Genomic DNA, 25,835 nt, shown 5'->3' with positions numbered 1-25,835 from the left:
AGTTTTATAGAGCGTAACAGACCACCCTTACCAAAGATGGGCTTCCCAAGTTTATCTGAATTGGGCAGGAAAGAGTGATTGTAAATACAAAATACTTTGCTTGGTTGTAGACATTAATCTTGTGTGCCATTTCCTTCAATACATTGAGTACTGATTGGCTCACTCAGTGTTAACTGCAGAACCTTGGACTGTCAGCCGGTAACTAAAGAGTTACTCTTGGTTAAACAGAGTGTTCCCATGAGTTGGGCATATTGTTTGGCTGTTTTTAATGGGTCTCTAAAAGGCACCCTGTTTAAAGTGGTGCTGGGCATTTCAACCTTTTTTGCATCATATGATGCTGTTTTTCTTTTTCTTTTTCTCAGTTTCAATGGGCAGCATTGTCCAAACCTGCCTTGTTTTCTATTTCTATGCATTTATCCTTCCTTCACCCCCACTCTTCCAACTGCTGCTGTAAGTGGTTGTTTTAATCCTGAAAGAATTATGGTGGTGGAGATTTTGAATGTCTGCCTTCATCTTCTTAGGAACAGCCAAATCATTCCACAGAGGCTGACACTACTACTATACAATAAGAAGAGAGACAGCCGTTCAAAATTAATGATTCAACAAAGTTGACTACTTTTCTGTCCCATGAAATTTTCTAATAGATGATTGGCACTTGGTTGGGTCCATAAAACTGGAAAGGGCCCGAAGCATTAGATTTGACTATGAGAAACCCAGATTCCAAATACATAATGCATTGTGGATGGCTTTGGGCAGTGTGCTCTTTCTTGACCTACAGTCCACGATGTAATAGTTAGGAATAAAATAGTAAAATACCCGATGCTCTCAGTAGTGCTGTGGAAGTGAATATTAATAACAAGCATGTTGGATATATTGGACTCTGTAAAGCTGTAGATGAGAGAAATCTTGGGATATGGTGTCTCATCTTCTCTAGAAACAAAAGAGACCCCCATCCTGCTTTAATATATGGAAGAGGAGGAAAATCTAGGGGTCTTGTTTTTGAGAAAAGGCATCTTAATGTCAGCAATTCTGCCAAGAACATTGAATGTAGAGGTCTGGATGGGAAGGTCGAGAATAAATTACTTGCCTCCTGTTTTTAAAGCATTTTTCTACCTCCCAGGTGAAACATAGATAGTTTTCAGAGTTTTATAATACAAATGCAGGTCTTGATGGATGGCTACCTCATGCATGAGGATATTTTCATTAGTGCATATCATAAGCTAAAATTATGAGTGAATGGTGATGATGTTGTGCAGACCTCCGGTTGTACCTCAAAGTGACTGCCAATTTAAGAACCCAAACTATCCTTAATCTTCAAAGCATTGCTTGCAGGAAACTCATTTCTGAGTTTAATTATGAATGCCTGATTAATCCTATATTGCAAAATTCTTTTATAATGCATATATCACACACTGGGCTTTGGGTGGTACTTGCCCTTGTCTGTATCTAGAATGCATCAGTATTTCATATATGTGCTTGGTGGTGCCAAAGGTCCTGTTTTAGTACTTTAAAAAAAAAAAATTAGGCAGCTGTGTACTGTCAAAAATGGGATGCTGTTTAAGCAGTATTGTAACCGCTTTAGAAAAGTGCTGTGTTTGAAGGAATTTCAGCATGGTGTATGAGTGCAAGAGGAAGCATGAGGGAAAGGAAGATAATATATTGTGTAATACAGAGTGATTTAACTTGGTTAGTCATGTTTTATGAGCATTTACTCAGTGTAGAATAGTGTTATAAATCATTCTTGAGAGGGTAGTGTTGTGTTGCACCCATTATAGAGCCAGTGTGGTGTAGTGGTTAGAGGGCTGGACCAGGACCGGGGAGACCCGAGTTCAAATCCCCATTCAGCCATGATACTAGCTGGGTGACTCTGGGCCAGTCACTTCTCTCTCAGCCTAACCCACTTCACAGGGTTGTTGTGAGGAGTTTTTCCATTGTCTCTGCTGTTGTAACGTTCCCTTGCAAGTTCAGAACAGTGAAACACTTAAGGCTGTAAGAGGAACTCAGCTTACATGGCACAGTTGAGTCCCAATGGGATTACACTGTTCACACTGCATGCTGGGCTCTCTTTGACTTCCCTTTTTAATCGAAAAAAGCCATAGCTTTAAAGCTGGAACAAAAATTTGAGAGCCATGCGCATCATCTCTCATGAGCAGAGCAAAATTGCCTGGGGGCAATTCTTGCTTGCTACAGATGACCAGGTTAGTAGCTAATTGCAAACCTGATGTGGAAGCATCTGTAATGCTTGGTCCATTAATGTTGGATGGTGATAACAGCAACTTCATGTATCAACAATAAATCTCCCCTGTTGTAGTCCTTGTTTGCCGGAGAGAAAGTCCAGGCTGCTAGAAGTCTTTTGCTCAGCCCCATTATGTATCTCCACATGCTTATTGTTTCTGATTGGCAACATTATTCAGAATTGATCTGGTGCTTATGCTGGTCCAAGAGTTGAGACTTATGAAATTATCTTTATGGATTGTAGTGATCACTTTTCCATAGCCTAATATCTCTCTCCTCCCCCCACCCGGCTTTCTTTTTCTTTCCTTTGCTTTCTTACCTCTTCTGTAGCGAGTCCTTGCGCCCCCCCCCCTCAGGCTGGGGCTCATCCCTGCAGTTGTGCTGAGCTTTGTGGACACTCCAAAATGAAGAGACTTCTTGCTGCTTCTGAGTATCTTAGCATGACATCAGAGGCAAGACCTCCCCTCCCCACCTACTTCCCAAGTCAGGATTGGAGCAGGGGCCATAACAACCACAGACCTTGTCTAACTACTAAAACCAGCCCTTTTTTGTGGCTCTTTAGTCTGTGACCAGTACAGACTATGCAGAGCTTTTAAAAGAATGCAAATTAGAGCCATCCCTACCATTAGGTGGAGCGAAGCAGTTCACCTTGAGTGGCAGATTTTTGGCTGCCATTAAAGGTCAGCAAATGATCAGTTATTTAGTTTTAGTAAATTTTTACCCCCATGGATAGTTCCATACAGAGCCACAGTTAACTCTTTCTACAGAAAAAATATTGCCACCTAATTTTTTCGAGCTTTTGTAAGATGGCTTGAAGGATGGCATTTTATTCTAAAACAGATTGTAGGGACTCCAAGGAAATCTGAGGGGAGGGGAGGGGAGGAAGTGATTCAGGGCAAACAGAAGGAGATGCCCTACTTTTTCCTGTAATCTCTTTCTGGCTGGGGGAGGCTGACCAGTTCAACCCCTCTTTGACCTGAAGTCATCACAAGGACGTGTCTTGTTTGCACTTCCCTTTGGCAGAATGGGTAAACCTGCTCATATTGTTAAGGTTAAAATTAAGTTCCATTTTCTGGGGAAATTGATGGCAAAAGCAATCATGGATTTTAGATTGGTGGACCTTCCCCCTTGGCCTTCCTTTTTACAAGTGGATCTTGTGATGAGAAACATCTCTGACACTGCATGACTTGTTCCATATTGATCCTGTAGTAGCCAGCTCAGTATACCATCTTGAAGAAATTGTGAGGCATAAGAAAAGACTTGAACATGATAAATCACAGACCAAAAAAAGTCTACAGTATGTACTGGAAAATCTAACCATGAGTCGTTGCTCAGTAGAAGAACTCAGGTTGGATTTCACACTACCTGGGTTTCCAAACACAGAGGTGAAAAAAGGATGGAAAGATCTACCAGTCACCAGTCACAACTTAGAAGAATATCTCAGACTAGTTATATATTGGGCACTAAATGAAGGCATTTCCAGACAGATTCACTCCTTTAGAGATGATCTGAATCTGTTTTCTCTCCTCAGTCACCTTAAGTACTTCTATCCTGAGCAGGGGCATAGGAAGGTTGGAGTGGGCCCAGGGAGAAGATTTTAAAGTGGGCCCCCCGCTGCCTTCCTTCTCCTGAGCCCATGTCTTTGCTGCAGAAGAACATTAAGGACACATGTAATATAGTGTAGATGATTCACAGAGGACAGGAGTCTACAGTTACAAGGTGTAAATAACAGCAGAACCAAAATAATACAACAGTTTCAATGAAAAAGTTTAATAAATGCATTTAGCCCAACAAATGCAACAGTATCAATGAAGAACTTTAATAACTGCACATATCCCAACCACAGTTACAAGGTATAAACAACAGTAGAACTAATGCAAGAGCAAGTTGCATCTAACGGTCTCTTTCTTTTTGTAGTCCAAAGTGATTCCTTTGTTCCCTTTAATATCTTTGGAGGGGGCGGGGGAGAGGAAGAAAGAAAAGAGAATTAACAAACCAGCCTAAACAGAGGGTGCCAGGCCAGTGTTCCCTCTAACAGGAATTCCCAGATGTTATGGACTACAACTCCTAGAATCCCCAGCTGCAATGATTTTTGCTTGGTGATTATGGGAGTTGTAGAGAACAACACCTGGGAATCCCTGTTAGAGGGAACACTGGGCTGGGGCAATGCGGTGCAAACGGACAGGCACAGAAAGAGACTGGGAAGATTAAAACATGAAAGACCAACAAGGCTCACGGGATGCTGCAAGAGCTTGTTCTCCAGCTGCTAGTCAGCTGACTGGCTGGGAGCTGTCACCTTCTTTCAAGCGTGGCTCCGCCATGGCTACCCCAGGAACTCCACTTACAAAACACAAGCCATCAGCCGATTGTTGTTTTTCTGCGGGGGGGGGGGGAGGCAGCTTTGCAGATTTCTCCCCCCTCCTTTGCCTTTTCTCCCCGCTTTTGCCAGCAGATTTCTAGCAGGTGGGATAGGAGCTTGGCAGCTGGCTGTTTTGCATTGCAGCAGTGGAGAAGAGAAGCCATTGCTGCCGCTGAGCACACCTCTCCTACGGCTGGGCTGGGCTGCAGCGAGGCAGAGGAGAGAAAGTTTCTTTGGGTTGGCTGGCACTAGGGCAGCTTGGATGCTGGAATGAGGCAGCGAGCGAGCAAAGTGTTCTCCTCCTCTCTGGGGAGAAGAGCCTCTCCCCACCCCATCCTGTGATGGCTGGCAAGCTGCCCACTGGCCCCCTGGCCGTGGAAGGTGAGAGGAGTCTTTCTCTCCATCCATCCTCGCTAGTCTTGGGCTTGCAGTGAGCCGTCCCTCTCAGCCTCATGCCTTTTACTCTTTGGGTGGGCGGGAGAGATGAAATCACGTGTGTCTTGAATGCACAGCTGGGGGGGGTGGAACTGAAACAGCTGATCGGTGGCTGCTTAGCTCACCTGGCAGCTCACCCAGGTAGCGGCAAGTAAGGAGAATAAGAGAAGGTGACTCGTGGACAAGGAGGGACTGCCCTTTGGGGCCTCTCAAATCCTGTGGGCCCAGGCGCAGTCACCCCCTCCCCACAATGTCCAGTGGAAGCTACATCCCTGATCCTGAGGAACTGGATCAGTTGCTGTGTGGTAGCAAAACAGATACGTGGGATACAAAGACATTAATGGAATGTTGCAGGCCAGATCATGGTTATACACATGACCGTCGTGCTGTGAAATTCCTGTTTGAAATTCTCAGTAGTTTTGATAGTGAGCAGCAAAGATTATTCCTCCACTTTATGACTGGTAGCCCTAGACTGCCAGTAGGAGGCTTTCGAAGTCTGAATCCTCCCCTTACTATTGTATGCAAGGCTTTATAATCTACAGAAAATCCAGATTTCTTACCCTCAGTAATGACCTGTGTAAATGATCTTCAAGTTGCCAGACTATTTGAGTATTGAGATAATAATGTGTGAAAAAGTCTTGATAGCTGCAAGAGAAGGGCAGCAGTCATTCCATCATTCCTGATCACAAGGACCTGTCTTGTGTTGAAACTCCCTCCGCCCAGCCCCCTATACACTCTCACACAATGGCTTTAGGACTGGGGAGAATTGTGTGAGTTTACTCCCCTCCAGCTCCAGAGCCATTACAAGAAGAGTGGGTTGTACCATCATCACAGTACAGCAAGAGTGAAACTCAAGCTGGGTTCTTATTACATGGCAGTGGCTGAGCAACTTTCCATCCAGGTAGAAAATCTAGATGTTTTAGGTGGTTTAGGGTGTCATAGGAGCATGAGATGCCTTGTTCCCTACCAACCATTCATTCATTCATTTAAAACATTTGTATACTGCCCAAAATACAAGTCTCTGGGCAGTTTGCAAGCATGACCAGACATGTACTACCGTAGATAGTTAGCTCGGTGAAGAGACAGCTTTTAAAGTGACGATTCTCTTCTATTTAGTGGGAGAGAGCAACTGGTTCCATCCAACCCCAGCACAGCATCCCTCCAGTGGCTCTTGCTGGTATTTGCCTTATGTTTCTTTTCAGATTGTGAGACCTTTGGGGCCAGGGGGACATCTTATTTATGTATTTTTCTTTGTAAACCACTTTGAAAACTTTGGTTGAAGAGCGGTATATAAATACTCATAGTAGTAGTAGTAGTTTTCAACATGTGAATGTATGGCTTGGTAATGGCCCCCAGCTCAGCTGAAGCCTCCTACGCCTTTTGAGCCTTCCTTCATGCAATTCATTTACTACTTCATCTCCCAGCACAGATCAAAGTCAGCTATTTGTGCCACCACAGCAGCCTGAAAAAGAAAATCAACCCTCTTCCACTTTATAAGCTCTTCTTTGCCTGTTCACCTGCAGGGTATTGCTACTCGCTTACAGCTCTGGCACAGGAATGTGCAGATGTTTGAATTGCACAGAAGGGAAAAGTGACTCAATATTGTGTATCTAGAACTGACTTGGTTGCAAGTACAGATGTTCATAGTCACTGGTGGCCTATTCAGAAAGTTTTGTGTTTAATTTTAATCACATAATCCAGCTGGGGGTTTACAAACTTGAGTAGAAATACAAAATGTCCGGAAATGTTGAAAGGTGGGGGGTTTTTGGCCATTGTTTTGCTTTTTAAAAAAATGCCACTGTGTGCCGCGGTGACTCATCTTTTCTGTTTAACTACAGAAAGTGGGTCAGGGGAGTTAAAGGACGGTTTCTGGCAACCCATCAAAGGCCGGCTCTAAGCTGCAGAGACCCAAGTGAGGATTTGGCACCAATCCATTTTATTGCACAGAAAGATGCACTAGAGAATTAATAAAGGAAGAAAGATTGCAACATTTCTCTGTGTGTTGGGACAGGGAGGAGACTGGTGCTTTGTGGAAGAGGGAAGTGAGGGGAGATCCCTGTCTCATTAAATGCACTTTTGAAATCCTGTGCGTGTGTGCAGGCTTGTCTTCTGAAACTTTATAAGGGAACTTGGTAAATGGATAAGGAAGAGTTAGAATATACAAGGGACGACACACTGTGGTGTGGAGCTCCTGCTTCATAAGGGCCCAGATGGTACTTAGCTCATGCTTTTCAGCCAACTCAGAAAGCTGCCTTAAACAGAGGCAGACTATTGGTCCATCTTGCTCAGTATTGGCTGTGCTGATTGGCAGTGGCTCTCCAGCCCTACATCAAGATGCCAGCAATTAAACCTGGGACTTGCTGCATGTAAAGCGGTTGTTCTGCCGTGGACCTTCAACCCCACCCATCACAGTTGCTTGTTTATTTTAGTGGGCTTAATCCTGAATGGGTTTTGGCATCACACTTCCAGATTACTCTCCACAGTGCTGAAGACTAGACATATACTTTTTACTTTTAAATGAAAACTGGGTGCTCATTTAGCTTGGATGTCGGAGATCCAGGTTCATATCCCACAACCATGACACTTACTGTGTGGCCTTGAGCAGGTTAACTTGACCTAATCTGCCTCTCAGGTTAGTTGGGAGAACACTACAAGAAGGTAATGAACTACACAAATCTGTCAGGACAGTGGGGAGGTGGGGAACCTGAAATGTATCAGTGGCATTTTTAACATGCTTGGTTTGGGAACTTTCCCATTGGATTGAGTTCTATTTACCTTCAGGTTTAGAGTGCCTTAAATGCAAAAGCACGTTGGTTTTCAAAGTCTATTTCAGAGAACCCTTGGTTTCCTTGGAAGCTTATCAGGAGTTCCTCAACTAAAAGATCAATAATAGTGGGCAAATTGTACCCTGCCTCCAAAAAAAACGACTTGCTTATCATCACTACCAGTTTTCCTTGTCAACATGCTGCTGCAGTAGAACGTTGGATGAGGCCTAGAGTGAGTGCTCAGTTCTAGAGGATGGGGAGTCCCAAGAGTCCTACACCTGTATGAACTGATACTGGACCCGACCATTTTCTCCATAATCCTCTGCGGTGCACAGGAGATCCATGGCAGATAAGCTGGTGTAGAAAAGATTCTCTGAAGGTGGGGAGTATGAAATTTCACCTCAGTCATGAACTCATTAGTTGACCTTGGGCAACATAAACTGTCTCAGCCTGGACTCTCAATCTGTGAATGGCAGTACTTATCTGCCTAACTGGTTTAATGTGAGGATTGCTACAAGATAAAGTATGTGAAGCTCTCTCAACATTTCAGAAGCCCTATACACATGCTGCTGCTTTTACTTTTGTTACTAGTGGTAGTAGGCAGCTAGCATGTTATAGTGATTATAGTTGGACTAGGACCAGAGAGACATGAGTTCAAATCCCTATTCAGCCATGAAATTGATATCTCAGCATAACCTACCTCACAGTGGTGTTGTGAGGATAAACATAGCCATGTAATCCTTGGAGGAAGAGTGGGATAGAAATGTAAAATAAATTTTAAAATAAATTATTACCCCCACCACTGCTTTGAGTGACTAGTGTAACTGCATTAACAAATGGTGTTTGCTGTCTGTGCACTTGTGTGCATGACTGAGCTTCTAATTTAGATCTGAAGAAGTTTTTGTATAAACCAGAAGCTTGCATGCATCTAAGCAATGGGATTTGGTCTACCTGAGGCTCTTGCTTTACCAGATTTGTCTTTTGTGGCCCATCTTGGCAAGAAGTTACTGCCCTGATCTGGCTATTCAAAATTTGCAATATTTCAAAATCCTTTTGAAGATTATCACAAATAGAGCGCTTTTGGGTATCAGTGGGGGGTGCATGATCCATGAGTTACATGAGTTGCAACATGAGGTACATGAGTTGCAACATCTGGATAATGATTTCCAATTCAGGAGATGTGACTTGTAGTCAAGTTCATGCCTCCTTGTAAAAGAAATGAACCATGGTCCTTTTCCTTGGTATAGTCTTGCTAAGTAATACTCATCCTTGAAAAGGACTGTTGCATCAATAAGAACAGCCCTGCTGGATCAGGCTCAAGGCTTTCTAGTCCAGCATCCTGTTTCACACAGTGGCCCACCAGATGCCTCCAAGAAGCCCACAGTAAGGGGGTGAGGGCTTGCCCCTTCTCCTGCCATTGCTCCCCTATAAATATCCTGCAGTAGGTAATTTAGTGGCATCTTGCCTCTAAATGTTCCTCTTTCTCTCCTACCACAATTCTGAGGCATGAGGTCAGGATGTTTTACTGCAAAGTACACAGGATGCTGTAATTAACCAACGGCTGTGTGTGTATGTTGATTGCATCACAAGTATTTCCCCTCTATTTCTGCACTGCTGAGAGAAGGGTGTGCACACTGAAGAGAAGGCTGATGTCATGTTTTAGAGATTTCAGATTGAGACTTTGCCATTAAGATATTGCTGTCACATTGTTGTATACTAGCTTAGCCCGCGCAGAGCATCTGCACGCTAGTACTTGATTGCCCCCCTCACCTCAGAGATCTCTCCACCCTAACCTAAGCCACACTCCTGTTCCTGCTCCTCCATCCTGTTACTTCCATCCCCCTCACCCCTCTTGGTCGCGGCTGCAGTATTGCTGGCGCCTATTGGCCAAGCTGGAGCAGCAGCAGCGGTTTACCAGGCCCTTCCTCGCTGCCGCAACCGCCATGGCCGCTTGTTCCCCTCAGGCCGCTAACAGGCCCAGGCCTGTCCTTTGCCTGCCTGCCTGCCTTCCTCCACCAATGGCCTCGGTAGCCCCAAACAGCAGCAGTGGTTGACTGGGCCCTTCCTTGCTGCCAAATAGGCATTGCCATTGCCGCTTATTCCCCTCAGGCTGCTGGCAGACTCAGGCCCGTCCCTCATCCTTCCTTCTTTCTCTCTTCTCCTCCCTTCTTTTTCTCTCTTCTCTCTTCTCTCTCCTCCACTCACCCTTCCCCTCTTTCTTCCCCTCCCTTATTTTTTTCTTTCTTTCTCTCTCCCTTCCTGAGTTAACAAGTCTTGTTCACGTTGTTTCCTCATCTAACTCCTCCTCCCTATCTGTATAAGGAATCCCCACTGCCCAATCACAATGGTGCTTCTGTTCGCGAACTCTCACGAGAGCTGCCACACACAGGATTAGTCACGGGTACGCCTTAAAGAATTGTGTGTGTGTGTGTGTGTGTGTGTGTGTGTGTGTGTGTGTGTGTGTGTAAAATTATTAAATGATGCAAGAAACTTCACCAAAGGACTTCTGCCATTCTGTGCTCCTATTTGGTTTTAACAATGTTGAAGGGATGTTGACCATCCTTTTCCCTGAGAACATCTGCAACTTCCAGGGCTTGGCTTTTATATTCTGAGAATTGACAATGCCAGTTGGTTACCCTCTGGTATTTGTCCTCCTGCTAGCATCCTTTCAATAAGCCCTCTGATGTCTATAATATATGATCACAACATTGACTTAAGTTTCTGAAGTCTTATGGATGGCCAAACCACATGGTGTGTGTGTGTGTGTGTGTGTGAACTTTACTTAACTCTACATCTTTCCTGTGCTCCAAAAGGATCTGCTTCATTGCCACCTTCTTGTAACCTCTGCAAAGGGCAATGGATTCTTAGAATGTTACTTTTAAGGGGGCTATAAGAGTAGGCAGCTATGCTTGAGGCTGATGTTATCTCAAACCACGTCAGAGCTACATTAGCCAATGAGCTGTACAAAGATTAACTTGAGACACTTTTTACTGTATTCCATCCCATTTTTGTGAAGTGGCTTTTCAAAGAAAACTCATCTTGGCCAGCTTTCCTTTTATCCCAGCTTTGGCAGCAGTCAGTCTCCATCTTGGAATCCTCAGGATTTAAATAACAGTGAAAACAGGGTGGTTCCCCTCCCCCCCCCCCCGGCCGCCTTTTTTTTTCTGTTATGGGGAGCATAGAATCTTCCTGAGACTATAGTTTATCCTGATGCGTTTGGGCCTCTTAGAGGATACTTGCAAGGAGGATTGGAAAAATGTTACACACTTTTGATTCCAGCCCTGCATAAACCTGTTACATAGTTTCATTTTGTCAGATTTCCAGGCAACTGGGATTTTTTCAGTTGCTAAAAAGATTGTGTAATGCAGATTCCCTGTGGCTTAACACACTTGAGCAATCTGTCCAGACTGAAAAGAAAAGGGTGGATTCTCCCCTGCCTCCCATCTTTTAGAAGAACGTTTATACAGTGGGAATGGGAATGCTGATTCACATAAAGTGAATTCATAGTTGAGTCCAGCAAATTGAAAATGCTGCTGGTAATAGTAAAGAAAGGAAAGATTTGGTGTCAACTCCTGGCAACCACAGAGCCATGTGGTTTTCTTGGTAGAATACAGGAGGGGTTTATCATTGCCTCCTCTTGCACAGTATGAGACGATGCCTTTCAGCACCTTCCTATAACGCTGCTGCCCAATATAGGTGTTTCTCATAGTCTGGTAATAGTAGTAATGCAATTTATATTTAACTATACAGAACAGTGTAAGGAAAACAAAACAGATGCCTGCTCAAAGGAGCTTACAGTATACATTTGAGAACAGGAAAGTCAGCAAAGAGAGGCAAGGACAACAGGAGAGAATAATGCACAACCACAGTTCTGTGTACTTAATTTGGCTTCATTTTGGTTGAGACTGAGAATAAGAGTCAAGTCAAAGGTTGTAGAAAGAGAGATTTTGAGAAACATTATGAAGGAAGATGGAGATAGCACCATTCAGATTCTTTGGGGAAATGTTCCAGGCACAGGAGGCCATTGGGGAGCCAAGTGGAGCTCTTCGAGGGAGCAGTGAGGTGTTTGACAGTAGATCATTTACATTAATATAAGTGGTAAATCTGAACTTAACATTAACTTTCCTTTTATAGTTTATTCTACATTGGGGGTTTATAGCAATGGTTTTAAGAACAAGAATTCCCTTGGCGTGCAAACGAAACCTTGCATGCAAAACAAGTTCAAGAATTCCTGCTTGTAGAAGGTACTTGAAATGCTCAATCCATAATGGTCAAGATCATAGCCATCAAGACTAGTAGCCATAGATAGGCCTGTTCTCCATGAATTTATCTAAGCTCCTTTTAAAGCCATCCAAGCTGGTGGCCATCACCACATCCCATAGCAGATAATTCTATAGATTAATTATGTGCTGTGTAAAAACTTGTTTCCTTTTGTTGGCCGTAAATTTCATGGCAGTTTCATGGGATGATCCCTGGTTCTAGTGTTGGGAGGGAGGGAGAGAGAAAAATTTTCCTCTGTCTACTCTCTCCACACCATGCATAATTTTATAGACTTCTATCATGTCTCCCCTTAGTCATTTTTTTCTAAACTACAAAGCCCTAGATGTTGTAGCCTTGCCTCATAAGGAAGGTTTCCTTATGCCCTGATCATCTTGGCTGCGCCTTTTGCACTTCTTCCAGTTCTACAATGTATCTTTTGAGATACATTGAACAGTACTCCAAATGGGGTCACACCATAGATTTATATAAGGTCATTTTGATATTAGCAGTTTTATTTTCAACAACAACAAATATTTATACACCACTTTTTAACAAAAGTTTCCAAAGCAGTTTACATAGAGAAATAATAAATAAGATGGCTCCCTGTCCCCGAAGGGCTCACAATCTAAAAAGAAACATAAGACAGACATCAGCAACAGCCACTGGAAATAATGTGCTGGGGGTGGATAGGGCCAGTTACTCTCCCCCTGTTAAATAAAGAGAATCACCATGTTAAAAAGGTGCCTCTTTGTCCAGTTAGCAAGGAGTGAGATTTTCAGACCTCTTCCTAATGATCACAGATGTGGAATTTGCGCTTTTCACAGCTGGTGCACACTGAGTTGACACTTTCAGGGAGCTGCCCACCATGACCCCAAGATCTCTCTCCTGGTCAGTCACCAAATGTTCAGATCCTATAAGTGTGTTTGTGAATTTGGGTCCCCTGCTGCCACCGCCATGTGCATCACTTTACACTTGTTAACATTGAATCGTATTTGCCATTTTGTCGCCCATATCCCCAGTTTGGAGATATCCTTTTGGAGCTCCTCACAATCAGTTTTGGATTTCACTACCTTAAAAAGTTTGGTGTCATCTGCAAATTTGGCCACCTTGCTGCTTACCACAACGTCTAGATCATTTATGCATTATTAAAAAGTGCTTTCCCCAGTACAGATTCGGGGGGGGGGGACCACACAGCTTACTTTGCTCCATTGAGAAAACTATCCATTTATCCCTACTCTCTGTTTCCTGTCCTTCAGACAGTTACCAATCCACACACGAAACTGTCCCCTTATCCCATGACCACTAAGCTGACTCGAGCCTTTGATGATGAACTTTGTTAAAAGCTTTTTGGAAGTTCAGGTATACTGCATCAACTAGATCACCTTTATCCATACCCTGTTGATACTCTCAAAGAACTCCAAAAGGTTGGTGAGAAAGTATTTACCTTTGCAGAAGCCATGCTGGTTCTGCTTCAGCAAGGCCCATTCTTCTATATGTTTAACAATTTTATACTTAAGTATGCTTTCCATCAATTTATCTGGAACAGATATTAAGCTAATCTACCTGTAGTTTTATGCCCCCCCTCCCTATTTGAAAACCAATGTTACATTGGCTGCTTATATTTGTGAGGAGATCCACAATTTCACATTTGAGTTCTTAAGAATTCTTGGGCCGATGCCATCTGGCCCTGGTGATTTAATTTTATATTTTTCAAGACAGTTTGGAATATCATCTCTTATCACCACAGTTTGACTTGGTTCTTCAACCTCCGTCCCTGAGAAGCTCAGTTCGGGTGCAGTTATATACTCAGTATCCTCTGCCGTGAAGACAGATGCAAAGAACTCATTCAGTTTCTCTGCAATCTCCATATCCTCCTATACAGAATAGTTTGTATAGTATAACTCTCTCCCCTCCCCACCCCATTGTTGCCAGTAGGGAACTATTGGGTCCATTTGGGGCTTAATGCCAGATGGTGAAACCTCTGTTTACACTAGAATCTGGAACTGGAGGTTGTGGTTTAAAAAATAAAATAAAATTCTCAGAGCAATAACCTTTGTCCGCACGAATGAGGAACACCACATTTCTTTGTGGTCTCGGTTGATCACCCTTGAATTACTGTATTACTTAACCATGATTTGCAACTATGTGCTTTGCCATATGCTCAGTAGATTTAAAGTCTGTTAGAGGAAACAGTGCCAGGGCCCAGAATAATTTGCATCAGTTGAACACAGTTGCATGAATGTAAATGACAATTCTGTGTTGGGGCAGTTACCCTTTCCCCCCAGACAGAATCTTCTATGCCTCCAAGTGTTGCTGAACAAACAAATTCAACCAGTGCAGTGGTCTTGTATCATGGCATCTTTAAGCTAGGAAAAGCAACACCGCTGAATTTTCTGCTGAAGCCCAAGAGACTCTGCCAGAAAGAGATGTGGGAGCCCTAAAAGAAATCTCTCTAGTGGGGAAATTCAGAAGAAAGCTATAAGAAATATTGGTTTGATGCTTGAACCAGCAAACCATTAAGTAGCTGATGCAAAAATTCTTCCTTGCTAGTTTCTAATCCACCAACCATCATGGTTGGCTTCTGGTAACATCTGGTTTGTACAATCTGTGCTTGGAAACTTCTGTGAATTATCACTCCACAATGAAAACTAAAGCAAGCACATTGGCTGTTCTTCAGCTTGTTGTCCAACAAAAATAAGTATAGATGTAAATCTGCAAACGTGCCTACTCTGCCTTAGCTTGTGGGTAAGACTTGTCACATCTTTATATCCTTTTCTCATTCTCATGGGATTTAGTTCACTCATTTAATTCAGATATTTTACTAGTGTACAGTAGCACAACTGTTGCCAAACACTGCAGGACAATATCAACATAGATATTGTGGGGTGTCCAGCTTTGGCCCTCCAGCTGTTGTTGATCTATAACTTCCATCATCCCTGACTGTTGGCCACTGTGGCTGAGGATGATAGGATTTGTAATCCAACAGCAACTGGGGGTACAATGTTGGGCACCCCTGACCTAGAAGGATAGCATACAAAAGTGTTCACCCACACATCACAAGGGAAAGCCCAGTGAGATTGAATAAGTTCCACTTATTCAGACACAAGAGAGAAGTAAATATGTATTAGCAACTACAGTATGGGAAGTTGCAGCAAGTACATTGTGACTGCTGCAAAATGTACAAAAGATGATATTAGGGGTACTGCAGGGGCTGGACGCAGCTTAATTATGCCAGCTATTTCTTCCAGCCACCTTGCATTGCCTTTTGGTTTGCTCTTTAAACACCATGGTCTAGATTAGGCCTGCTCAATTTTGGCCCCCCAGCTGTTTTTGACCTACAGCTCCCATAATGCCCAGACACAGTGGCCAATAGCCAGAGATTGATTGGTTGATTATTTATTTTTAATTTATATACCACCTGACGCCAAAGGCTCTAGGCAGTTCACAAAAAATAAACACAATAGAAACAGAATAAAACAAATATTAAACAATTTAAAAAATAAAACATTCAAAGATAACAGCAATTAAAAATTTAAAACATTCAGAGATTACTTGTGATGTTTTGGCTCTTCCAAAGAATTTAGTTTTGTGTGAGGCCTTCCAGGGTTGGGCAGCACTAGGGGATCTATCTTGAATTAGGTGGATCTTTCTAGGTTGACCTGGATTAGGGTTAAACCTGCTGGATGGGTGGCTGCTCCAGTTGACTATTTAAAAAAATTCGGGACAGTGTTGTATATCGATTTGATCAGATTTATTTCAGAATGGGATTTGCAGCTATTTCATATCTTACTGTTTTCAAACAAGAGCTGACTCACATGGGTCCATCCCATGGTGTATATGTGTGCAATTCTCTATTATATGAAATACACATCTTGGTATACCTGCTTACTAGTTGTCCAGGTACCAGATGTTTGCAGATCATAGGTCTTGTCAAGAACCCAGTCATAAGGTGTTTTATATTTTATGCAGACACAGAAACAGCTCTCCTGAAATAAATCCAGATCTACAAAAACCTGAAACGCACTTGTAGAGACCTGTTGCACAGTGTAGTAAAGTCCACATGGGCAGAGAACATGGCATTTAAAATTATGATTCCTTTATATTTTAATCCCACCCTTCCTCCAGTGAGCACAGGCCAGTGTATATGGCTTTCTCCCTCCATGTTTTATCCTTGCAACAACTCTGTGAAATAGATTAGACTGAGAGATAGGGACAAGCCTCATGGCTGAGCTGGGATCTGAACCTGGGGCTTTCCTATCCTAGTCCAGCACTCTAACCCCTACCTACACTGTCTTGGCTCTTAAGGACCCTTGCTTCTTGTAGTGGTCCAAAGAAGAGTCTTGACTTGATCTTCTGTACTCCCTTCGGCCTGCTTCACTTTTGCCTGACTTTTGGGTGGCTCTGGGCGGATCTCATAACTTGGGTGGTGTGTTTGGGATTTGTATGACCTCAGTCTTGTCCTTGAGTCCAGAGATTGGGAAGGGCCTGGGCTGAAGCAGATTGAAACGAAATACAATAACAGCAACTGTCATAAGAGAGTTGGTTGTGTTATAACCACAGATGTGCCTCATTGATGCACATGCAGTGCTGAGCCTGCAGGAAAATCTCCAGAGTAAAAGGTCGGTGGAACCTGTGGCCAAATACCTAACAGTGTTGTGTAACTTACTGTGTTGTCATTGGGGATGCCCTACTGAAAGGTTTGTTTCGGTGGGTTTTTTGGAGAACTTTAGTTCTCCTGCCTTGGTTCTGATATAAGTCCCTCCTTAAGAAGCTGTGTGTGGACTAGGATGGCTCTTCTGCAGAGACAAATGTTTGTCAAAAAGTGAATTGTTTAAGCTTGCGAGAGGGAGTTCAGTTGGCAGCAGCTGTGTTTGGTTTTTGCCATGAGAGCAGGCAAATGGAAGAAGGGGGCACTCACGAGGCATGGCGCAATGACTCCCAAGTGAGCACCCAATTTAAACTGTCCACAGTGACAAGAGAGGCACATGTTGCTGTGTTGTGTCTGACCCATAAAGTGTGGGAAGGGAGGGGATTAAGTAGTCCAAACAAGTGAGGTGGTGGGGGTGAGGGAGAGAGAGTTCTGCAGGCTCCATATCACAACTCTGAGGTTAGCAGGAAGGCTAGGCATGCAGGGTGCATGTGAGTGGCTTTGAGTCTTGCTCCCATTCCTCCCTCTTACCATTTTAAAATTCCAGTAGTCCACACCATACTAAACTCAGAAATCCCCAGGTTTATAACAATCTTGCAGAGTAAGCCAGCAATGTTATTCCCATGTTAGAGATGGAAGGGGCTGAGGCTAAGAGATAGTGGCTTGCCTAAGGTCAGTTCCTGGCTCAGGAGACCCTTAAATTGTGGCTTTCTTGGTCACAGATCGTGCTCGTAACTGCTACCTAGTTAAGAGATATCTAGTTTAAGAATCAAGTATGCAGAGTTTTGTTTACTTGAGTATTCTTACAATTTTTGTCATGGATTGAGAGTGCACACACACACACACTTGCTGCAGGATACTGAGATTCATGGGATACAATGGGCAACAGCCCAGTTTGTTATAACCATCCCTTTTAATGCCCTGCCAGTATTTAGGTACCTCTGAAGTTAGTATAAGCCTTGGGTATGCTCTAACATGGATTGCTAATATATCCCCTTTGTTTCTCTCTTTCCACCCTCCAGGCCAATATGGGTCCATGCTTCTTTGTTGTCCTGCTCAGCAGCTGCCTGACATGCCTAGGAGCCAACAACCTGACCATAGGTAAGGCACTCCTCCAATTCTGTTTGCTCTATAAACATATTGAGGGGGAAGTGGCATGACCCCGTCCTCTTCCAGTCCTGCTGTTCATTAGGCCATTTTTAAGGGCGGTTTCACACATTACACAACAATAAATCTGGGTTTGTGGTAGAGGCCCAGTGCAAACTTCACATTCCCGATCTCTTAACTTGGGGCATTGGGAGAGCACTCCCTTCCATAGTTAATGATTGTCCACATAACCATAGTTGGCAAATGCCTTTCAAGCAGTGGTTACAAAGGTGATATAGCATGAACCAAGGTTAGCACCACTGCAGACTGAACACTACACGATGATGATAAAGAACGAAAACCATAAAAGGGGTTGGGAGGTAGCATGCTAGCTGACAACACACTCCCAGACTCATAATCTTGGTTTAAGAAGCTTGGAACATGACACTGGGCCAAACACACTGCATGTTTATGCTTAATGTACACCTAAAAGACGCACTATGCAAAAAGACAGCAAGATGGTCTAGTGTGGGTTTGTGTTGCTGGTATGGGTTTTCCAATGGCATGCCCTGTGTTATGAAGTGTGGGATTGGAGAGGGGTATGCCTGGTGGTTTGGGTTGTATTTTAGCAACAGCAATAGATGTCAGAAGACTGGTCTCCAGAAAGCTTTGACCAGGAAAATTGTGTGTGATTTGCAGTTGCTGCTGCTGCTGCCTGTTTTCTTCTTTTAGAAGGAGCATTCAAAGTAGTGGACGCTATTGCAAGGAGCAATGAACTCTGACCTCTTGCTTTTTTTAATTTCATTGCTAGCCTTGACCAGTCTTCCCTTGAGCATAAGTTCTGTGACAAATGTCACAAAGCAGCCAGATCACAAGACGCCCACAAGTCCCACAAGTAGGAATGCTTCTTCTTCACCAGCATCTCCTACTGTGGTTCAGGGCCCTACGCCTACTACAGCTTCAGATCTCCTGCCTACCACAACCGTAAGCTCATCAGGCACACAAGCTACAACCATGAAGTTGACTATGTCCCCTGCTGGTCCTACTTCCCCAAATGTTACATCCTCAAATCCACACAGAACTGCTACAACTGAAGACACCACCAATGCAGAAGCCAATGTTACAGCAGCAGTTACCACTTCAAAAACCTCTGACACCTCAGGTACAGAAAACCTTTCCTGTGTTTCAATATATGTGTATGTTTAACAGCTCTCCTGTGAGTACTGTGTCACTTCACTTGGTTATTGATCCAGGACAACTCTTCCTTTGTTCTTATGAACTTACTTGGACTTCCTCTTTACTCTGCTATTTCTATCCTGGAATTTTGTCTGTTGTGCATCCTTTAACTCATTATCCCTGCTTGTAGTACAGGTGGACCTCACTATACGTGGATCTAGCATCCACAGTCTTGCTTATCCTTGGCCGGGTGATTGACACCCGACCTCAGCCTATGTGGGGGGGTGGGGGAGAACAGCCCACGAGTGGTTAATTCCACATATCAATGGATTGGAGGCAGCCAGAAATTACCACAGAGGTCCTTTCCGGCTGCCATTTTGTAAAATGGGGCAATTTTGTAGCCCCTTTACTTGAAAAACTCCACAAAAAATTGTGGAAAAATGCTTATAAATGGACGATTTCTGACTTCTGGTGGGCATTGCTGGATTGCTGCAAGCCTGCAGAGCACCGAGGGGCACTTTATTTTGCCCTTCTAAACCCCCCCCCCCAATGTTTTGGCAATTTTCAGGCCTCTGGGAACCTAACCCCCGCAATCCCATTGCCCCAATGACCCAGTATTCGTGTTTTCTGTATCTGTGGTAATTGCGGAGAATGGACCCTTCACAAGTACTGAGGTTCTCCTTTATATTAAAATGTGTGCAAGTTGGGGAAGAATGCATGGAAAGGCCTCTTTTAGGCCAGAAAATTAGACTAGCTGTTGGGTCCAGACCTGTGATTCTTTGAGCCCTACTGCCCGGACTGCAGTTTGTGTAAATTGCCCAAGACCTGCTGGAGTGGCTTTTCCTTTAGGCTAATGGAAATGCTTTTGGGGCACATACCTGTATCCAACATCTTAACATAGAAAGAATTGTATTTATTTTGAACTTTTTATACAGCTCACTGTCAGCTGTGTTCCCAAGACAGCTCACTCCAACACAGAAAAACCACAACTGCAAGAATTAAAACAGCAGTTAAAATATATAAGGCATTTCTTGCAAGTAGATGTGCAAGTAGAGTGTAGATCCACTTGTAAGCAGCTGTTCCTAGTGACCATTGAATCAAACACTCAAAAGCAACTTTAGGTGTCTCAGTCATGTAAACAAGCCCTTGGAGTTATGCCATATTAAGAGAATGAAAACCAGTGTGAGGGACCAATGTGTAGCATCCCTCGTATGGGCAATGGAAGGAACTGTAAATAAGGCTGCATTTGAAATGAAGAAATAACCCTTTCACAAAAATGGGAAATGAGCACAATTTACTTTTTGGGGAAGTGGGAGAGAGGTGATACAAAAAACTTGGGATGATGTTTGCTAGAGATTATTCACTTTGTGTATATTCTGCTTTTAGGTGATATAACAAAAGATCCAGGTAAGCCTCGTTCGTTGTTTTTCTTTTCTTCCTTTCCACATGCCCACTTTGAGCCAGAGATTTCCAGGCTTTGTCAATGTGAGCCTTTCCAAGCTAAAAGGAAATGGGTTGAGACTTTTCAAAAGATAAAATTGAGACAAGTGGAGGAGACCCAGAAATGCCAGCATTCTTTACAGCTTGAGGCAAGGAGCTCAAAGGAAGGGGGAGGAGCAGGACTATGTGATCTCATGGCAAAAGTTAAGGTTTTTGCAAAACAAAAAGCTACATGCACTTACTGATGCATGCACAATCCACACTAGTAGCCAGCGCAAGGATGTGTCATGTTGCTTTTTTTTTTTTTTAATTGAGCAGATTGGAGACATTTTGAATTGAGAGTGAGGACCTCATTGCACCTCTGGCAGCTGTCCACACCACATACTCTGAGAGCCACTGGGCTAGGCCCTCATAGGTGTGTCCTCCAAAAGACTAGAACTTGTTTTGAGATGATGGGTGGCAACGTCTGTCTGTTCTAGGGAAGAAGGGTCATGGTGGTTTGTTTTGTGTCTGAGGTTGGGTGGGTGAACTTGGAAGTTACTATAGCCTAGCAGGCTATAATGCTAATCTTTATCTTGGACCACCCTCTGCCCTCCTGTGCCTCACAGAAAGGTACCCCAGGAAGTGTTATGGCATCAAAACTTGCTGCACTAGATGCCAAACCTTGCTGCATCCCACTTCTTGAAATAGATTGTCCTAATATGCACCTGTATTCATATGAAGCTGCATCAGACCATTTATCTATCTAGTTCAGTATTGTTCACCGTGACTGGTAGGGGTTTTCCAGAGTTTTCAGATAAGGGTTTTTCCCAGTGTTTCCTGAGAACGCCTGAGATATAGATTTCCTGGAAAATCTGAATTGTAACATTTCCTGGGGGAAAATTTCCATGCACATTTCTTCACTTGCATACAAATTGCATAATTTTTCTCAGAAAATTTTGCTATGCAAATTCTCATGATGCCCTAAATAGATTATCATCTGATTTGGTATGTTACTTGAATTACCTATTTAGCACAAAACAAAGCCACTACGTTAATATTCCATACTATATCTCAAGGTTTATCAGGCATTAAACTGCAATTACTGGCTGCCATCCAGCCTAACAAGGCACATGTGCAGCAAAGGAAGTGTGCATGCAGCATGCTGCATTTCAGATTAAAGCATTTTAGGTGCTCATGTGAGGGGGGCATGACTTTTCACTGACTTCCCCTTTCCTCTGAATGACAGTGCATCACCTGAAATATGTCCCTGAAGGCTGTGCTGACCCTCAGGGACATACTTTAAAGTGTCACAGAGTGCTTCAGAAGAGAAGGGAGATTGGTGAAGATCCGCAAAGGCCCCTCCCCCGTACCTACACTCGTTTAGTTTGGAATTCAGCTCACTGTGCACACACTTCTTAGTCTGCATCTCAGCCTTTGACTGGGGGGAAAGATCAATGGAGACACTTAAAGTGGTTTTAACGTTATCCTGCAACAAATTAAAAGTTTTATTTGGAAAGAAATCATTTTTATTGGAATACTCAATAAATCAGTAAAACATCTTACACATTTCCTGGGGATAATCAGTTGGGGGGGAAATGTAATTGCAACTTTGAACTTGCTATGCTTTCCTAATATTTCATTTGCATCCATTTGTTGTTTCTATTTTTAAAATGCATTAGTGAGTATTCTATAGAAAAATAATGTATGGAGAAATTTTCCAGAAAGGTTTTCCATTTTGGAAAATTTTCCACAGAAAAAAATTCAATCCCATGTCTCTGGGGATGCCAAAGATTGAATCTGGAGCCTTTAAAATATTTACTCCACCACTGACGTATGGTCCCTCATTCATTCAGGCTGGTAAATTCCTTTCCTTGTCTGAATAGCAGCATTTCAAGGACACCACATTTTCTATTAAAAGTGGCAGGAGATGTTTTATGCCCAGGTGGCATCTTTTCCCACTAGGCCCTGCTGACAAGTGAAGATTGAATTGGTACCCCGCCCCCAGTAGCTGCTTGTCTCCCCTTTCTCTGCAAGTCCATACTGATGTTTGTTCTTTTCTCGTTTATGCAGATGATAGTAATGTAGGACGAGGTAAGACAGTTACCCCTCTTTGCTGTCCTTTTTGCCCACATAGTCAGTGCTCCCTGGTAAAAATTGCTGTGCTTTTTGTTGTTGCTTTTTGTTGGAATATTGTGGTTTGTTTTAAGAGACCAGAATGGTCTCTTCCTTAGTTTCTTCCTTTGTGTACAACATTTGCATTCTGCCCTTTCTTCAAGGAGCTCAAAACCACATACATGAGGTTATCCCATCTTATTCTCCTAACAACTCTTGAAAGAGAGTGACCAATGATCTACCAATGAGATTCATGCCCAAGCAGAGATTTGAACTCTGGTCTCCCTAATCAAAGAAGAGTGCTTATCCTTGCACTACACGGACTTTGTTTAAACCATCAAAGCCTCTTGTATTGTGCAAACACTAGCTAGCTTGGGACCTGTTAGTTCTTGTTAAGAGCTTCATGGGGGCAGGGTAATGAACTGAGCTGAAGTCTGGAGGGAATAGCCCCAGCATACCAGCAAGAGATGAAAGGAGGCTGTTTCTTCCACATTTCCTTCATTATACTTTTGCATATTCAGCAAGCTGAGGGTGTGTGTGTGCGCGCGCGCGTGTGCGTGTGCAAACGTATATTATAGATATAATATTCATACATCTGTGCAGTAGGGAGGAAATATCTCCTGATGGAAGGACCTGTGGGGCAGTACATGGTTGCTACTGCAGGCCTTCCTGTTCTCTCTTGCCAATTTTTACCCAAATGTAAGTCTAATTATACTTTTGGACTGTGTCATCTTCTTAGAGCGAATAGATCTGATGAAATATTGCTGTGGAAAAGCAATAGGAGCCAAACCAGATATGCCAACAAATCCATTTAAAAGATTGAGTTTCTTCTTGTTGTTTCATGTTGGTCTAGCTATGATAACTGTCAAATATCACTGTGATGCAGTGTGGGGGGGCATGAAACCCACCATAAAATAAGCAGGGCAAAGGGGACAGAGCAAAGCCTGATAAAAGAGTCAGAAGAATGAAGGCAGAAAAGGATGAACTAGCACTAAACTCACAGAAAAGTCAAGGTTATAGGCTGGAAGTCTTTGTGCAATCCCCATAGAAATGAAAGGGAGAGGCACAAGAGCACCGCTTTGCTCTTGGGCAGCTGCATTTATGCCAATAGGGTTTGTGCCGGAAGGCTTACTGCTGGCTCATTTCCAATGAATGGTCTGATAATTTGTTTAAGTTAGGGGTGCCCTTTGCTTGGGGAAAGTGAAGCAGTGGCATGTCAGAGCAAGAAGTCTGCTGGCGTTAGAGGTGACTGGGAGTCACTGTCCCTGCTGTCTACAAATCCTGCAATTGGAAACTGTTGTGGCATAACTGTTGCAGGGGTTTGGGGGGAAGGGATGGCAGCGTGTCTCACCATAGTGTAGCTGTGGCTGTGGGGTGGAAGATAGAATGGAGTCAATGTCTTACAGTTCTATGAATGCTGTCCTTGATGTTTCAGGGCTATCTATCTATTTACCTATCATATTTCTATACTGCCTGATATATGCATGTTTAGGTGGTGTACACAGTTTAAAAACACAGCAAATATAAAACAATATAAAAACTTGTTAAAATTGACAAAACAAATAAAACAATCTCAGAAGTTAAAACACATTAAAATTGTTAAAATTCAGTTAAAAGCCTGTAAAAACAGGTACAGCTTGCAGGTCTTCCTAAAAACAAACAGAGAATGAGATGGTCTTATTTCAACAGGGAGCATATTTCAGAGCTCCGGGGCAGTTACAGAGAAAGCCTGGTCCCAGGTCGCCACTAAACAAGCCGGCAGCAACCATAACCAGAGCTCTCGAGGTGATCTTAATAGGCGATGGTTCATGACAAAGAGGGCGTTCTCTTAAGTACCCTAGACTTAAGCTGCTAAGGGCTTTATAGGTAATAACAGCACTTTGTATTTCACCCAAAAACATATTGGCAGTCAGTGCAATTCTTTCAAAATTGGTGTTATATGGGCCTTTTGGGTTGTCTCAGAGAGCAGTCTGGTTGCTGCATTCTGTACCAAATGTAGTTTCCAGTCTATGAACAAAGGCAGCCCACTACCAGCCCAAGGATAGGCAGGGCAGTAATGATGGATGACTTCAATTACCCACACATAGACTGGGTAAATTCACAGTCAGGTAATGATAAAGAGGTCAAATTTCTAAATACGCTGAATTACTTTGCCCTAGAACAGTTGGTCTTGGAACCAACTAGAGAGAAGGTGACTTTGGACTTAATCCTGAGTGGCACTCAGGACCCAGTGCATGATGTCAGTGTCATCGACCCTTTAGGGAACAGTGACCATAGTGCAGTCAAGTTCAGCATACATGTCGGGAGAGAATCACCAAGGAAGTCTTAACACAGACATTTTGAATTTCAGAAGAGGAAACCTCCCCAAAATGAGGAGTATGGTAAAAAGAAAGCTGAAAGGGAAAATCAGGAGGGTCACTTCACTCCAGAATGCATGGAGTTTACTCAAAACCACAATACTAGAAGCCCAGTTAGATTGTATACCCCAAAGGAGGAAAGGTACCACTAAGTCGAGGAGGATGCCAGCATGGCTAATAGGTAACGCCAAAGAAGCCATAAAGGTGACAATAAGGGAGGCGAAAAGAGAGTTTGAGGAACATTTAGCTAAAAGCATCAAGGGGGGATAACAAAAACTTCTTTAAATACATCAGAAGCAGGAAACCTGCCAGGGAGGCTGTTGGACCATTAAACAATGAGGGAGTGAAAGGGATTATTAAGGAAGATATGGAGGTTGCAGAGAAGCTCAATGAGTTCTTTGCGTCTGTCTTCATGGCAGAGGATACTGAGCATATACCTTTTCCTGAACCAGGCTTTTTGGGGATGGAGGCTAAAGAACTGAGTCAGATAGAAGTAACAAGAGATGATGTTCTAAACTGTCTGGAAAAACTGAAAACTAGCAAATCGCCAGGGCCGGATGGCATCCATCCAAGAGTCCTCAAAGAACTCAAATGTGAAATTGCCAACCTCCTTGCTAAAATATACTTTTAAAATATAAAAGTTCCGGAGACTGGAAAGTAGCCAATATAACACCGATTTTCAAAAAGGGATCCAGGGGCAATCCAGGAATTTACAGGCCGGTTAGCTTAACATCCGTTCCAGGCAAATTGATGGAAAGCATCCTGAAGGATAAAATTGTAAAGCACATAGAAGAACAGGCCCTGCTGGGAGAGAACCAGCATGGCTTCTACAAAGGTAAACCTTGCCTCACTAACCTTTTGGAGTTCTTGGAGAGTGTCAACAAGTGTATGGATCAAGATGATCCAGTTGACATAGTATACCTGGACTTCCAAAAAGCTTTTGACAAAGTTCCTCATCAACGACTCCTGAGGAAACTTAG

General features: G+C 43.2%; 1 protein-coding gene across 4 annotated transcripts in view; it reads left to right on the top strand.

The window, feature by feature from the left end:
• PTPRA (protein tyrosine phosphatase receptor type A) overlaps positions 1-25,835 on the top strand; it is a 202,493-nt gene that overhangs the window by 134,617 nt on the left and 42,041 nt on the right. For 2 of the 4 annotated variants that reach the window (XM_053251717.1, XM_053251718.1), the window contains 4 exons: positions 17,725-17,803; positions 18,600-18,950; positions 20,351-20,371; positions 22,457-22,477. In XM_053251717.1, coding sequence (XP_053107692.1) covers positions 17,725-17,803; positions 18,600-18,950; positions 20,351-20,371; positions 22,457-22,477 — 472 coding nt within the window. Of the gene's footprint in view, positions 1-2,565; positions 2,688-17,724; positions 17,804-18,599; positions 18,951-20,350; positions 20,372-22,456; positions 22,478-25,835 lie in introns of all 4 variants that reach the window. The other 2 variants (XM_053251716.1, XM_053251719.1) reach the window with 2 other exon arrangements.

The sequence above is a fragment of the Hemicordylus capensis genome, chromosome 5 (assembly GCF_027244095.1).
Source record: "Hemicordylus capensis ecotype Gifberg chromosome 5, rHemCap1.1.pri, whole genome shotgun sequence".
Taxonomy (NCBI): domain Eukaryota; kingdom Metazoa; phylum Chordata; class Lepidosauria; order Squamata; family Cordylidae; genus Hemicordylus; species Hemicordylus capensis.
Note: the sequence above shows the minus strand (reverse complement) of the source record. Positions and strands in the feature narration are given on the sequence as shown.